The sequence below is a fragment of the Myxocyprinus asiaticus genome, chromosome 30 (assembly GCF_019703515.2).
Source record: "Myxocyprinus asiaticus isolate MX2 ecotype Aquarium Trade chromosome 30, UBuf_Myxa_2, whole genome shotgun sequence".
NCBI lineage: Eukaryota > Metazoa > Chordata > Actinopteri > Cypriniformes > Catostomidae > Myxocyprinus > Myxocyprinus asiaticus.
In genome coordinates, this window is record NC_059373.1 from 5,230,106 (window position 1) to 5,243,761 (window position 13,656).

The 13,656-nt window shown below is 37.4% G+C and overlaps 1 protein-coding gene across 1 annotated transcript in view; it reads left to right on the top strand.

The window, feature by feature from the left end:
* Positions 1-13,656, top strand: part of LOC127421578 (collagen alpha-1(XXII) chain-like) — an 83,037-nt gene that overhangs the window by 58,103 nt on the left and 11,278 nt on the right. Inside the window, 17 exon segments of the mRNA XM_051664711.1 lie at positions 6,064-6,117; positions 6,451-6,504; positions 6,591-6,644; positions 6,749-6,802; positions 7,153-7,257; positions 8,343-8,387; positions 8,981-9,058; positions 9,651-9,686; positions 9,772-9,825; positions 10,462-10,506; positions 10,986-11,021; positions 12,099-12,212; positions 12,398-12,451; positions 12,615-12,668; positions 12,829-12,882; positions 12,965-13,018; positions 13,459-13,512. Of these exon segments, the coding sequence (XP_051520671.1) occupies positions 6,064-6,117; positions 6,451-6,504; positions 6,591-6,644; positions 6,749-6,802; positions 7,153-7,257; positions 8,343-8,387; positions 8,981-9,058; positions 9,651-9,686; positions 9,772-9,825; positions 10,462-10,506; positions 10,986-11,021; positions 12,099-12,212; positions 12,398-12,451; positions 12,615-12,668; positions 12,829-12,882; positions 12,965-13,018; positions 13,459-13,512 (999 nt within the window).

Genomic DNA, 13,656 nt, shown 5'->3' on the forward strand with positions numbered 1-13,656 from the left:
TGAATATATAACCTAATATTTCTAAATAGCAGGATTTTTTTTTAAAATACAGCCATGTCATAATTATTCAACCCCTATTGCATGTAGCTGTTTCTTAAATATGTAAGGCTACATAAGTAATTGTTTTAAAACAAAATTAAGTCATCAATCTGCAATGGCACTTAATTAAGTTTTAAAATGTAAGTTTTGCGTTGTAAGCAAAAATGTATTTCTATGCAAAAAATGCAATTAGAAATAATCTGTCTCAGAAGCTAATAGAGGAGATTATTTCATTACACAAGAAAGGTCATGGCTAAAAGTACATTTCCAAGCCACTTCAATTTCCAGTAGACAAAGTTGGCAGCACCATTCAGCACCATTCAACAGCAACCTTCTTGGGGTGTAGAAGAAAGCAAAACTTCACCAAGAGAAATGTTGACTGATATTCAAGAAGTAATTAGGAAAGACCTGTGGAGTCCTGGAAGAAGGTTTTATAGACGTATGACACTAAACTGAAAATGAGTTTCAGACCCATGGGTCAGCAGTACGTCTGGAGTAAGATGACAAGGTGATGACATGAACGACACCATCTCCACAGACAAGCATGGAGGTGGGTCAGTCCTGTTATGGGGATGTTTTGCGGCTGCAGGAAATGGCTATCCTGACTATGTGACTGACACCATGGATTCTTTCAGGTATCAGGCCATTTTGGCATGAAAAATGTGATGCCTTCAGTGTGTAAATTGAAGCTCAGTGATCACTGGACTTTCCAGCAAGAAAATAACACCAAGGATACATCCAAGTTGTCCAAAATCTGGTTCAGGGATAGGTCGTGGAATGTCCTTAAATGGCCCTTTCAGTCCATCATTAAAATTCCATTGCAAACATTTGTTGGGATTTCAAGGAAGCAGTGGCAGCACAGAAACCAAAGAATGTCAATGAGCTGGAAGCTTTTGTGTAAAAATTCTAATAGAGAGGTGTCCGAAGCCTGAGAACACTTACCTGAAACATTTATTTGCTGTTATTAAGGATAAAAGATGCTCCACAAATGATTGACTTTGGGGGTTGAATATTTTTGACATGACATTTGTGGAGAGGAGACATGACATTAATATTTGGGCAAACTGAACTCTTTGTTCTCAAAATCACTCAAATGTGTATTAAAAACTTACTTTGACTGTTTACTGAGGTTTTATTTGATGTGTTTTAATTCACATCACCAGAATGTATTGCTGGTCGGGGGGTGGGTGGGGTTAAATACAGAGAAAACAGTAAATTAAACTGACACTTTCAGTCTTTAGTGAGGGGTCACCCTCTCTCCCTCAGATCATGACAAGAAGACACATACTCTTCTGCTAAATCTATACATTCAGCTTTCTCTCCTAGAACATATGAAAGTTTCTCCGCATTACTCACTCTGCTGATTCAGGCAGTGTCTGTCCTGTGGGTTTAAAATATGTGTGTCTGATGGTCTCATATTTATTGCACTTAGTGAGGAAGTGTAGTTCATCCTCTATGACTCCTTGAGTGCAGTGTGAACACAGTCTGTCCTCTCGGGATCTCCAGCTCTGTCTGTGTCGACCCGTCTCGACATCCAGACTGTGCTCACTCACACGATGCTTCGTCAGAAGCTTCCTGTGATGGTAGTCTTTAATTTTGGTCAGATTTGATGCTAATTTATATTCTTTCGTAATTTTTTTTGAAATAAGGCTAATTTGTTTATTTCTTTGAGCTTGCTGTGCCAATGATGAATGTATTCTTCTAGGGTTGTGTTTTGTATTTGTTTTTAATTTTGCCTGCCTGAATTGAATTGATACATTTAGCTGATGTTTGTCCCCTCTCAGTGTACTGCTCTGTGTATAAAAGCACAGTGCTAGTGATTTTCGGAGGAAGAGTCTGACAGGTGGAACCAGAACTTACTGGCTCTCTTTTGAATGTCTGTCAAGAGAGGGAACCTGCCTAGTTCTGCCCTACATCCCAGGATAGAAGCACTTCTGTGAACTCCCAGGATGTTTTTACCAAATTCAAGGTGGATGATTTCAACTGGACTTTTGTCCCAGGTCTCATAATTCAGTTTATATTTGGGGCCCCAGATTTCACTGCCATACAGAAGGATGGGTTTGATGATGCTGTCAAAGATTTTCAGCCACAATTTAATAGGGAGGTTAAATTTAAATAGTGATTTTCTTACGCTATAATATGCCCACTGAGCCTTGTCTGTTAAGTCTTTTACTGCTAGGTCAGATTGTCCAGTGGCCGAAATTGTCAGACCTAGATACTTAAAACTAGTAACATGACTAAGATTTGTTCCTCCGAGTGCAAATATATATTTGTTTGTCCTCAAGATGATTTTCACTTTTGACTTGAATCCATGTTGATTGGTAGTGCCCAACTACTGCAGTGATTTTCAAGAATTGAGAGCCTTTCACATAATCCCTCTTCAGTAGGTGACAAAAGCAGTAGGTTGTCTGCTTATAGAAGACATTTGTTTTCTCTGTGTCCTAGAGTAAGTCCTGGGCTAGATGAGATTTGAAGCATTTTAGCCAATTAATTTATGTAAATATTAAATAAAGTTGGACTTAGGCTGCAGCCTTGACAAACTCCCTTATTTTGGCTGAAATATTCACTTCTTCTGTTATTTATTTTAATGCAGCATTTGTAGTCTTTGTACATGTCCTTTATTAAATCATAAACCTTTCCTCCTATTCCACTCTGAATCAGTTTTTGGAATAGCCCATTATGCCAAACCGAATCAAATGTCTTTTTAAAATCAATGAAACAACCAAATATTTTCCCCTGCTTTGTTTGGTGGACATGTTTGTGCACAAGCGTGTACAGTGTGTATATATGATCAGTTGTTCTCTGTTTTGACATGAATCCAATTTGACAATTATGTGAAATATTGTGTTCTTGGAGATATTGACTAATCTGTCATTTATAATGCAATAGAATAGTTTGCTAAAATTGCTGCTCACTGTAATGCCCCTGTAGTTGTTTGGGTTAAATTTGTCACCTTGTTTGAAGATTGGGGTAATTTGAGTTTCTTTCCAATTCTCAGGAAAGTATCCTGATTTTTAAAGCAAATTAAATAATTTAAGAATGGCCTCTCTCATATTTTGGGCTGCTATGTTTCCACATATCATTGCATATTCCACCTAATCCACTAGACTATTTATTTTTGAGGGATTTGAAGTGAGTTCCTTCATTGAAATGTGGGTGTCCAAATGATTTAATTGTCCCTTTATTGTACATTTCAGGTTATATAGTTGGGAGGTCAATGTTTTGGGTGGGGTTTTGTTCATTTTGTGTATAAAGGATTCCAAAATGTTCTGTCCAGGTATCTGGGTCACAGATATATTTTTTCTTTTTTGGACTTATTTAACCCTTGTGTGACCTTCAGGACATTTTTGTCTTTTTCAGTTTTGTTTATTCAATCAATTTGTCTGTGTTAATGCCAACGGCATAAATTTTGCCAAATGTATGTATTTTTGGGGGAATTTAGATATTTCAACCTCAGTTCCTATAATACATCTATAATACACTGTGTACACAAAATAGTTACACTCAAGACCTTAAGGACAAAAACGTCCCCATTGAAACCCAATAAAACAGCAATATTTGATCCCAGTGTCATTAAAGCATAAAATCATGAATTCTATGATATTCTGGCTTCAGAATTTAAATTTTTAATATTTTCCACCAAATGGCACCATTTTTTTCATGTTTAGCCTATGGAGCAAATACAAGCTTTTTTCCTATTTTCTGTTTGCTGTATTATAGAGCACTGCAGGCCAGTTGAATAAATGATGCAGCTAAAATTGTGTGGGTGTGTTGGTATGGATGTCAGAGTGTGTTTTGTATGTGTGTATTGAGAAATTTGTGTGTGTTTGTGTGTAAAACAACAACAGTGGCATTATGTAAACAATGTAAACGAACAGGATTTTAACAAGTGAATATTTGGTAGTTATAATCAGGACTGATGGTGGTTAAAAAATCGAAGTCCGTGAAAGTGGAAAATAATATTAATATATAATATTTTTATGGCTGTTTTTTGACGTGGACATTTTTGTCCTCTAAGGTCCTGAGTGTGTGTTTTTTTTTTTTTTTTTAACTGACACTGCACAAAAAAATTATAATGCATCAAAATCAATGTTGTTGCTAACCATTGATATATCCCAGACTGTGTTAATCCCCCCCCCCAAAAAAAAAAAAAAAATCCTTAGCATTTAGTATATGGAAAATATATATATATATATATATATATATATATTTTTTTTTTTTTTTTTTTTTTTTATTTTTCTTTATTTATTTTTCATACAAAACAACAGTGGCATTATATAATGAGAAGCTGAGAAGCTTGAGAGACCTAAGGGGTTGTAGGGGATGGGATTGTGTGTGTTTGTGTGTTGACACTGCTGGTGTTGTGTTGTTTTTCTGATGAGTTCAGGAGGAGAGGTGTTGAGTGTTTGTGTGCTGGCACACTGTTGCTGTTGTTCTGTGGTTGTGATGTGTTCAGTGCTTGTGTGGAGCTATTGTCTCATCTCCTCCAGTTGTTTCTCCAGCATGTTGCTGTGTTGATCTCTCTTGATCAGCTCCTCTCTCACCCTCCTCAGCTCTTCTTGCAGCTCCTGGTTGTTCTCCTCCAGCTGTCTGACAGCGAGCATAGCTGATGAAGTTGTTGTAAGCTGAGGTGGCTGGTCTGGTTTTGAAGCTGGCAGAGGCTGTTGGTAATTTCCTTTTTAAACAGGAAGTAGTCCTGCTCCAGCTCAGCGACGTTGTCTCTCAAGGCCTTGATCTTTGGAGATGCAGGAGAGACAGATGTGTGCTACAGGGGTGCTCGAGCTGAGGTCAGTGTTAGTGGCTGTTGTGGTGCAGGACTCTAAACTGCTCTTCACCTCAGGATCTTTCTTAAACATTTGAACCTCCATTTGAATGTCTCTGAAATTCTTCTGGAATTCATCAAGGCTGGGTTCTGACCCCTGGAGCATGACTGTACTATTGTGAATCAAGTTTTCAGTCAGCTTTATCTCCTTTTCTGCTTCTAGAATGATTTGTCTACCTTTACTGATGCCACCTTTTCTGCTGCAGTTAATGTCAGTTATGAGAGTGCTGTGCCAGGCTGATGGCCGATCAGTGAATAATAGCTAGATACACCGGACTCTAATGGGTTCTGGTCCATTGTAGCCAGACAGCAGCATCTCTAGATTCTCTCTAAGGATCATCTCTTTCATCATCTAATCTTTGATTGATAAAACTTCTGCTGGATATATTATCTCCAGCTCCTCTTCATTTTTGAAAGATGCTACTGCCTTAGGCAGGCCCAAGCTGTGATCAACAGTTTAACTGCCATGGATTTGTAATTTTTCTTACAAGTTTCTTAGAGGTCTTACCTTAAAAAATCTTCTGTCTCTTTTGATCTTAGTTTAGTTTCCAATCATTTAAATAGTGTTTGAGTCATAAAAACATTCTCTCTCTCTCTCTCTCTCTCTCTCTCTCTCTCTCTCTCTCTCAATTAAAACATTAAAACTGACAGAGAGCAATGCATCATTTAAACAAACACAGACAAGCTTATTACTATGATGTATCTGCTCTCACCTGAATTTATTAGTGTGAAATGAGAACTCTGTTGAATTAGTGCACTTCTCAGTAGTGTAGCCAAATGCAATCACTTCTGTCAGAGGAACCGGCCAGGAATATTCTTAAAAGCAAGGCAGGAATATTTAAGGTTGTATCTAGAGTGCCGTGTAAACTCTGTGAAAGGAGATTACAAAGAGGTTACTGGTTCAAATCCCAGGATGTTGGTTGTAAGATCTCTGATCTTCCTCTGTGCTTTTGAACTTTTGAGTCATTTCATAATTATAACAGTTAATGAAGAAAAATATATGAGAGCAAATACATTTACAATTAATATATTAATGGTCCAGGTTCCAACAAACAATAGTGTGCATATAATGTGGACCGAGACCTGGTCACAATTAATGGACCAAAATGAGATCTGAGTTCACTTTTAAGGCCAGTGTGAATGCAAAGAGACTTTGATTTATACAGATTTGGTAACAACCTTTACATCTCTGATGTTCCCAGGGTCAAAGAGGACTTCCTGGAGAGCAGGGCTTCAGAGGACAACTCGGACCTCCGGTAAACTAAAAACCTTTGGTGCTTTTGTTTCTATAGTCAGGTTTAAATTTTGAAAAATTGGAATATTGTGAAAACAGCATTTTATTTTACTTTTATCTGATATTCCAAAATTTGCATAAAATACAGAGATGGAAACTCAGATTATGAGATCATCTATGACTTTAAATATTTGAAATCTCTATAGATACAGTAAATTGCATGCATAACATTAATTAAGTTCTACTATTAGCACTTGAAGCATTCATGCATTCAATTTTACCTGTATGTTGTTATTCTGTATATCTATTTCTGTATTCCACACACAAACATCTGATCTCTTTCTGCTGTGCTCAGGGCCCAAAGGGTGATTCGGGTGATAAAGGAGATGCCGGGAGAAACGGAGATCCAGTGAGTTTTTCTTCTATTCACACATCATGTTTTTTATTGTTTTGTGAACATCCACTTCTCATTGTCACACTCTTCGCCTTTTTCAGGGTCCACCAGGATTGACGGGCCCTCAGGGGCCCAGAGGGCTGCCAGGCAATGTGGTATGTTCTGAAATAAATACATTTTTTTTCACATCCAAAATGTGTGGCTAATGATCATGGATGTAAAATGTGCTATTTTTTGTCTCGTTCTGTGTGTTTTTCAGGGTATTCCGGGCAGTATCGGTCCACCTGGTATTGCTGGACAGAGAGGAGAGAAGGTATAAAAGTTTACTTTTTCATCAAATAGCTTTAAAATGATCAAAACTGAGAGGAAAAGTGACTGAAGTTTTGCTGTCTTTTTGGAAATCATATTTCCAAAGTTTGCTGTGTACATTGATGTTTTTGTGCTATTTTGGCTTTAACCTCTACCAGTTACTGTAACTGAACTCATATAATTATGAACAATATAAATCCTTGAGATATAATAATGGTTAATTAACTCCTTCTCAGGTGATACATATAGAAATATATTTGGATATTTATTGGAGGAGCCAGCAAGTTAATATGCAAAATGATGACTTAAATTACATAATTTGAAACATTAAAATGCACATCTATATTTCCTCAGGGTGATGCAGGCAAAGATGGTCCCCCTGGACCCCCGGGTAAAACTGGTGAGCCGGGTTTAAGAGGAGAAATCGGTTTACCAGGAAAAGGCAAAGATGGAGCAAAGGTAAGATATTCATTCATCCAGGAATTCATTAGTTTGATCAAATAAATTATATTTAAAATCAGTTGTTGATTGGAACATGTAATATTTTTACAATTATGATGTTTTCAGTTACATCATAGATTGTGTGTTCCAAATATTTAGCAAATGAGGCCATTTTTAAATGGGGAAGTATTGTTTTCAAATAGCCTTTAGGGCATCTAGCTCTTGCTAAATTGCATTGATTCTCTTAAACCACTGGAAAGTTTACCTGGGACAAAAGGAATGCCCATTTACAGTTCCCCACCATCTAAGTGTAAGGTTTCATTTAATATCTGTCACGTTGCATGTACCTCTTGTGCGTTGGAGAATCCAGCAACCTCTAATGTTGTTTACTGTAACTTTTTCCATTTAAATGTGCTGATTGCGGTTAAAAGCACTGAAACTTGGAGAATTAAAGCACCACACATTAAACTAATGAGTCAATGAGAGAGCGGCTGCAGGTGTTACTGGGAACTGGGTTTGTTTTATAGTACCACAGTACAGCAGGCTTCAGTTTGTACCGCTAAACACACTCATCTCAGGTCTCACACAGAGACACATTTAAAGGATAATGTGCAGTTAGGCAGCCCCGAAAGGGTTTGTTTTGTGAAAATGACTGTCTGAATGTACATTATTCCACTAATTACATGGTTACTTAGCAAAGAAATAAATAAACTAGCATGGAATTTTGATTTGATATTATTTTACTATGTGAGAAGAAAGAGACAATGTAGTGATTTAGGGGACATGAAACTAGCACAGATATGTAGGACATCGGTTGCCTGGGACAATGGCCTGTTATTCAATTTAACGGTCATATTTGACCGCAGAATGCAGTGAACGACCATGCCATGAAGTAAGCACATAATGTGTTAAATCTCACATGTTATGCAAACACACTGTTGTATGAAACTCAAAAGATGACTCTATGATCTTGAACAGATTTCCTACCACAGCGTTGTGTAACAGGCTTTCATTTTGAGAGAGAAAAATGAAAGAACAAACAAAAGCAGGAGAGAAATAGTGAAAGTAGCACAAAAGTAGTAATTTGTGTTCTTTAATTACAGGGTGATACGGGACCTCCGGGGCCAGCCGGCCCTCCAGGACTGAAGGTAATGACACTTTCTGTTCTTGTTAAAAAGTCTCAGAGTTAAAGCAATAAAGAAACAGACTTTATTTTGTCTTCCATCAGCATATTTTGCTCTCTACAGGCAGTTCTTTGTTATGAGCAGGTGTGTGTTCCTCACAGGAAAGAGTTGAAGGGCTATATTTTATTAATGTGGTTTTAATAAAATTTTAGACCACCGTGCAAGTTTGGGAAATACGTTTTCCTGGAAAAAAGTGGCAGTTATGTATTTGTCTAGTGCTACAGGGACTAAGAGACTTCATTATTCCTCTTGTAGACAGACAGGCAGACAGACAGACAGGCAGATGGACAGACAGAGAGAGAGACAGACAGGCAGACAGACAGATGGAGAGAAAGACAGACAGACAGAGAGAGAAAGACAGACAGACAGAGAGACAGGCAGACAGACACAGACAGGCAGACAGATGGACAGACAGAGAGACAGGCAGACAAACAGATGGACGGACAGACATATGGACAGATAGACAGACAGACAGACAGACAGATAGATAGATAGATAGATGGATAGATAGATTTTCTTCTACTTTAATGCTAATGTTTGTTTTATTTTGTGTTTAGGGTCTGCCTGGTCCTCAGGGAATGCAGGGGATGCCAGGAAACAGAGGACCTCCAGGAGAAGGGACAGCTGGACCCCCAGTATAAAAGCACACACACACACACACACACACACACACACACATACATCTCAGTCAAGTAGCTTTTGAAATATATAAATATGGTAGTTATGCTTACTGATGAAATGTCAGCTGGAATATCCAATCGACATTGAAAGGGGAGTGATGCTTGGAAACTAAAGCTACTGTAACAACTCCTGACAGTTATCTGGACAAACAAATAAAGAAACATATAAACAAATGTAAGCTTGTACAGAGGCCCCCCCAAAAGTACACCCTAACACCTACACTTGAGCCATTAAAGATGTTTGATTTTCATTGCATAAGATACACTAGATGTGATTATCTAGTGCACTTACATTTATACATCTTTGAGTGTGTCTCAAGTGTCCTAAAAATTCTTGGGGTCCCTATATAATCATGCATATTTACACAAACACGGGTACTTTTATAAAAAGATGTGTGCATACAAATATAAACATTCACACAGGACAAAATAGTTTCATTGTGTGAAAGCTCGAATTTTCTATCCTGTCGGTCCCCATTTTGTGTCTTTCATAGACATACACATATCATTTATCTCACTGCTGTTTTGTATTCTGTGTCTTTTTCAGGGGCCTCCTGGACCCGCGGGGCCACAAGGAGCAGCGGTAAACAGTCTGCCTTTATTTATATCACTTTCAAATGAGACAGACACTGAACAATCTTAACTGACATGTGCTGTTTGATGTTTAGGGTTTGAGTGGACCTCCCGGAGTGAGCGGACCACAGGGACCCGCAGGACACAATGTATGAGTAAACAATACACTATGCAATACACAATACAACGGGACAGGTGATTTAGGTGAAATGTTGTTTTAACAGAGTTTGATTGCTGGATGTTTTAAAGCATACTTTGAAATTGCAGACTGAATGTTTGTAATACACAAAATGAGACTTTGACTTTGAGAAATGGTTTGCAATTATGTTTTTCCTGAGTTGATGCATTTCCTTTTATTTCCTACATATCAAATGGCTCATCCTTTTTTAGAATAGCCAATAGCCCAGAGGTTACATCACAGCCCACCAAAGCCATCATAACTGAAGATACACTGACAAGACCTAATTTGCTTCTTAGTATTGCAAGGCAATGGCAGGTGGTATTTACAATTAATCAATTGTCAGTACTTTTGATCTTTGGTCATTACTGTATTTAGTCCTTTTTTTTCTAGGAAGAGAAAGACTGCAAATTTTATATGTTTATCTGCTAAAGTGTTGTTTTGTCAGCGTTTAGGAGTATATTATAGATAAACGATATATTCATGGTACACCTTTGTGGAACCTCTATATCTTAAACTAATGTTATCACACCTGTACAATGACAATAAAGAGCTTAGATCTTTAATCTCATGACTGATGTATGCATGTATGTGTATTTGTCTGCAGGGTTTGCCAGGAAGACCTGGAGAGAAGGGCTCCCCTGGAGAACCGGTGAGTGTCACCTGTCTGATGGATATTGACTCATCAGTCTAGTTGACATCATTTTTTACCTTTAGCTGATGGATTATACTGTACATGCATAGAGGTGATGTGTGTAATTTTTTTATATTTATATTTTATATTACAGTATCTTTTCCTGTCCCAGCTTAATATGCAAAGACAACTAGAAGTCAGCCATTTGTAGGTTGATTTCACCTAAAGTAGTCACTCTGTGGCGTTATCAAAACATTTCTCTTGTTTGTTTGAGCGGTCTGACCAGTTCAATACAGCAACATGGGCTCAAACAATGGTGTGTGTTTGGGGCAGGACAATCAGTTTTACATTTTCAGGAATGCTTGAGAAAACCTTTTTGAAAAAAGTGATTATTTTGGCAATTCCGTAACTAGTGTTGCAAAATTACACACTTTGCCTTTTTTTGTTTTTTCAATAACTAAATTGATTTAATTTTTCTCAACATCCATTTCTTCTAGGGAAAAGCTGCAGACCTTTCTGATCTGAATCTGAAGGTAGAGTCGATCTGTCATCATTTATCCGTTTATTCATTTTTATATCATCCATCCATCCATCCACTTCTCCATTTATTCATCCATCCACTTTTCCATCTATCCATCTATCCACCCATCCATCACACTTTTACATTTATCCATCCATACACTTTTACATTCATCCATCCATCCTTCCATCCACTTTTACATATATCCATCAATCCATCCACTTTTCCATCCATCCATCAATCCACCCATCCTTCACACTTTTACATGTATTCATATATCCATCCATCCACTTTTACCTTTATCCATCAATCCATCCACTTTTAGATTTATACATTCTTTTATCACTTTTCCATCCATCCATATATCAGTTCATCCATCCATCCATCCATCCACTTCTCCATTTATTCATCCATCAACTTTTCCATCCATCCATCAATCCACCCATCCATCACACTTTTACATTTATCCATCCATCCATCCATCCATCCACCTTTACATATATCCATCAATCCATCAACTTTTCCATTTATTCATTCATCCACTTTTCTATCCATCCATCAATCCACCTGTCCATCTGCTTTTACATATATCTATCAATCCATCCACTTTTCCATTTATACATTCATTTATCACTTTTCATCCATCCATCCACTTTTCTATTTATAAATCCATCCATCCATTCATCCATCCACTTTTCCATTTATTCAACCATCCAATTTTCCATCCATTCATCAATCCACCTATCCATCCACTTTTACATTTATACATCAGTCCATCCACTTTTACATTTATACATTCATCACATTTCCATTCATCCATCCACTTTTCCATTTATTCATCCATCCACTGTTCCATACATCAATCCACCCATCCATCCACTTTTACATTTATCCATCAATCCATCCACTTTTACATTTATACATTCATCACTTTTCATCCATCCATCCGTCCATCCATCCATTCTTTCTTTCTTTCTTTTCACTTTTCCATTTTTTTATCCACCTGTTCATATTTCAATAACTGAGTTGTTGCACTGTCACTTTTTAAATTTCAAAGATATAATGAACCCCTCTCTCTTTCTCATCACAGGATGTTTGTTCAGAATGTCCTCCAGGACCAGCTGGACCCATGGGTATGCCTGGAGCTCCAGGTGACCAAGGTCATACTGGGCCACCTGGAAAAAATGGCCAAGATGGCTATCAGGTGAGAAAGCATGATTCAAAAGACACACACACATGCTATTTAATTTAAATCTGTTATAAAACGCTCTTCCATTATGTAGTAGCTCTTATAGTTTCGCCTGAGAATCAGAAAAAGTATGAATAGAACTCAAGCTTTGAGTACTTTATGGGCTTTTAAAAAGGAATTGTTCTGGTTTGTTCTTACAGGGCCCACCTGGACCTACAGGACCGCCAGGGAAACCTGGTGCTGATGGAACCAAGGTTAGCGCATAAAAGAAAAGTACTCACATGTACGCAGAACATCAAGGTCCACAGACAAAATACCAATGCATGTCAAATGGAAGCACTGCATCACTACATAACGTCTATACTGTCCATCTGACAGTTGTTTGTCTGATAATGCTTAATTATGTGTCCATTACAGGGGGTCAAAGGTGACATAGGACCTCCAGGTACACCTGGCGATAAAGGTGAAAAGGTACAATCAACCAATTACCTAAATTCAAGGTTAATGTTACTATTTCAGCACATCTATCACATGTACACTTTGTATTTAATTCCCTGTTGCACACTTTGTATTTCCCCCTATTTATTTATCCTCATTCTGCCTCTTTCTGTGTTGATTTGTGTTACAACAGGGGCCCCCAGGACCTCCTGGTTATCCAGGGGCCGCAGGAGCCATGGGTCAACCTGTGAGTATCTACAAAATCACTTTCAAAAGAACACTTCAGGCTTCTCATTGTCTAAAGTTGTACTTTTTCACTGTATTTATAGGGTAATGATGGAAACCCAGGGCCTATTGGGCCACCGGGAAGTCCTGGAGAAAAGGTTAGGAAATAGACAAGATTTAGGCTATAATTTTTGCTCTCTGATTTGATTATGTTTGAGTTGGCCAACTGTTAGATAACAGTTTGTCCACTCTTTATAGTATTATTTAATTCAGTTTCTTGTTGACAACTAATAGACAGACTGGGTCATGCAGTTATGCAATACCTTTTAAAATCTGTAACTCACAGTAAAAAAATAAAGTACAATAAAATAATGTGCTTGTGTAATCGTAAGGCCATATTTTTAGACATATGATCTGGTGAATTCATCAAATACATTGCTAATACTTACTGATGTTTGTGCTTTTTGTTTTCCATCTTTATAAATTATGAGAGTAATATTTTAGCCAGTGTACTAAGAAATGTGGAATGGGGATAGGAAAATATTCTACATAGTAATTGGCAATTGCCAATGTGTGCTTTTTTTTTTTTTTTTACCAGGGTAAAGAAGGGCTAAAGGGAATCCAGGGACCTCCAGGTCTGCCAGGTTTAATGGTGCGTAAATAAACCTTTCATTATTTTAAATTACTGTGGCATTTATTATTATTATTATTATTATTATTATTATTTATTGTAAATTAAGTAAGACAGGACATTACCATTTTAAAAATGGATGCTTTTTTTCCCCCCGTGCTCACA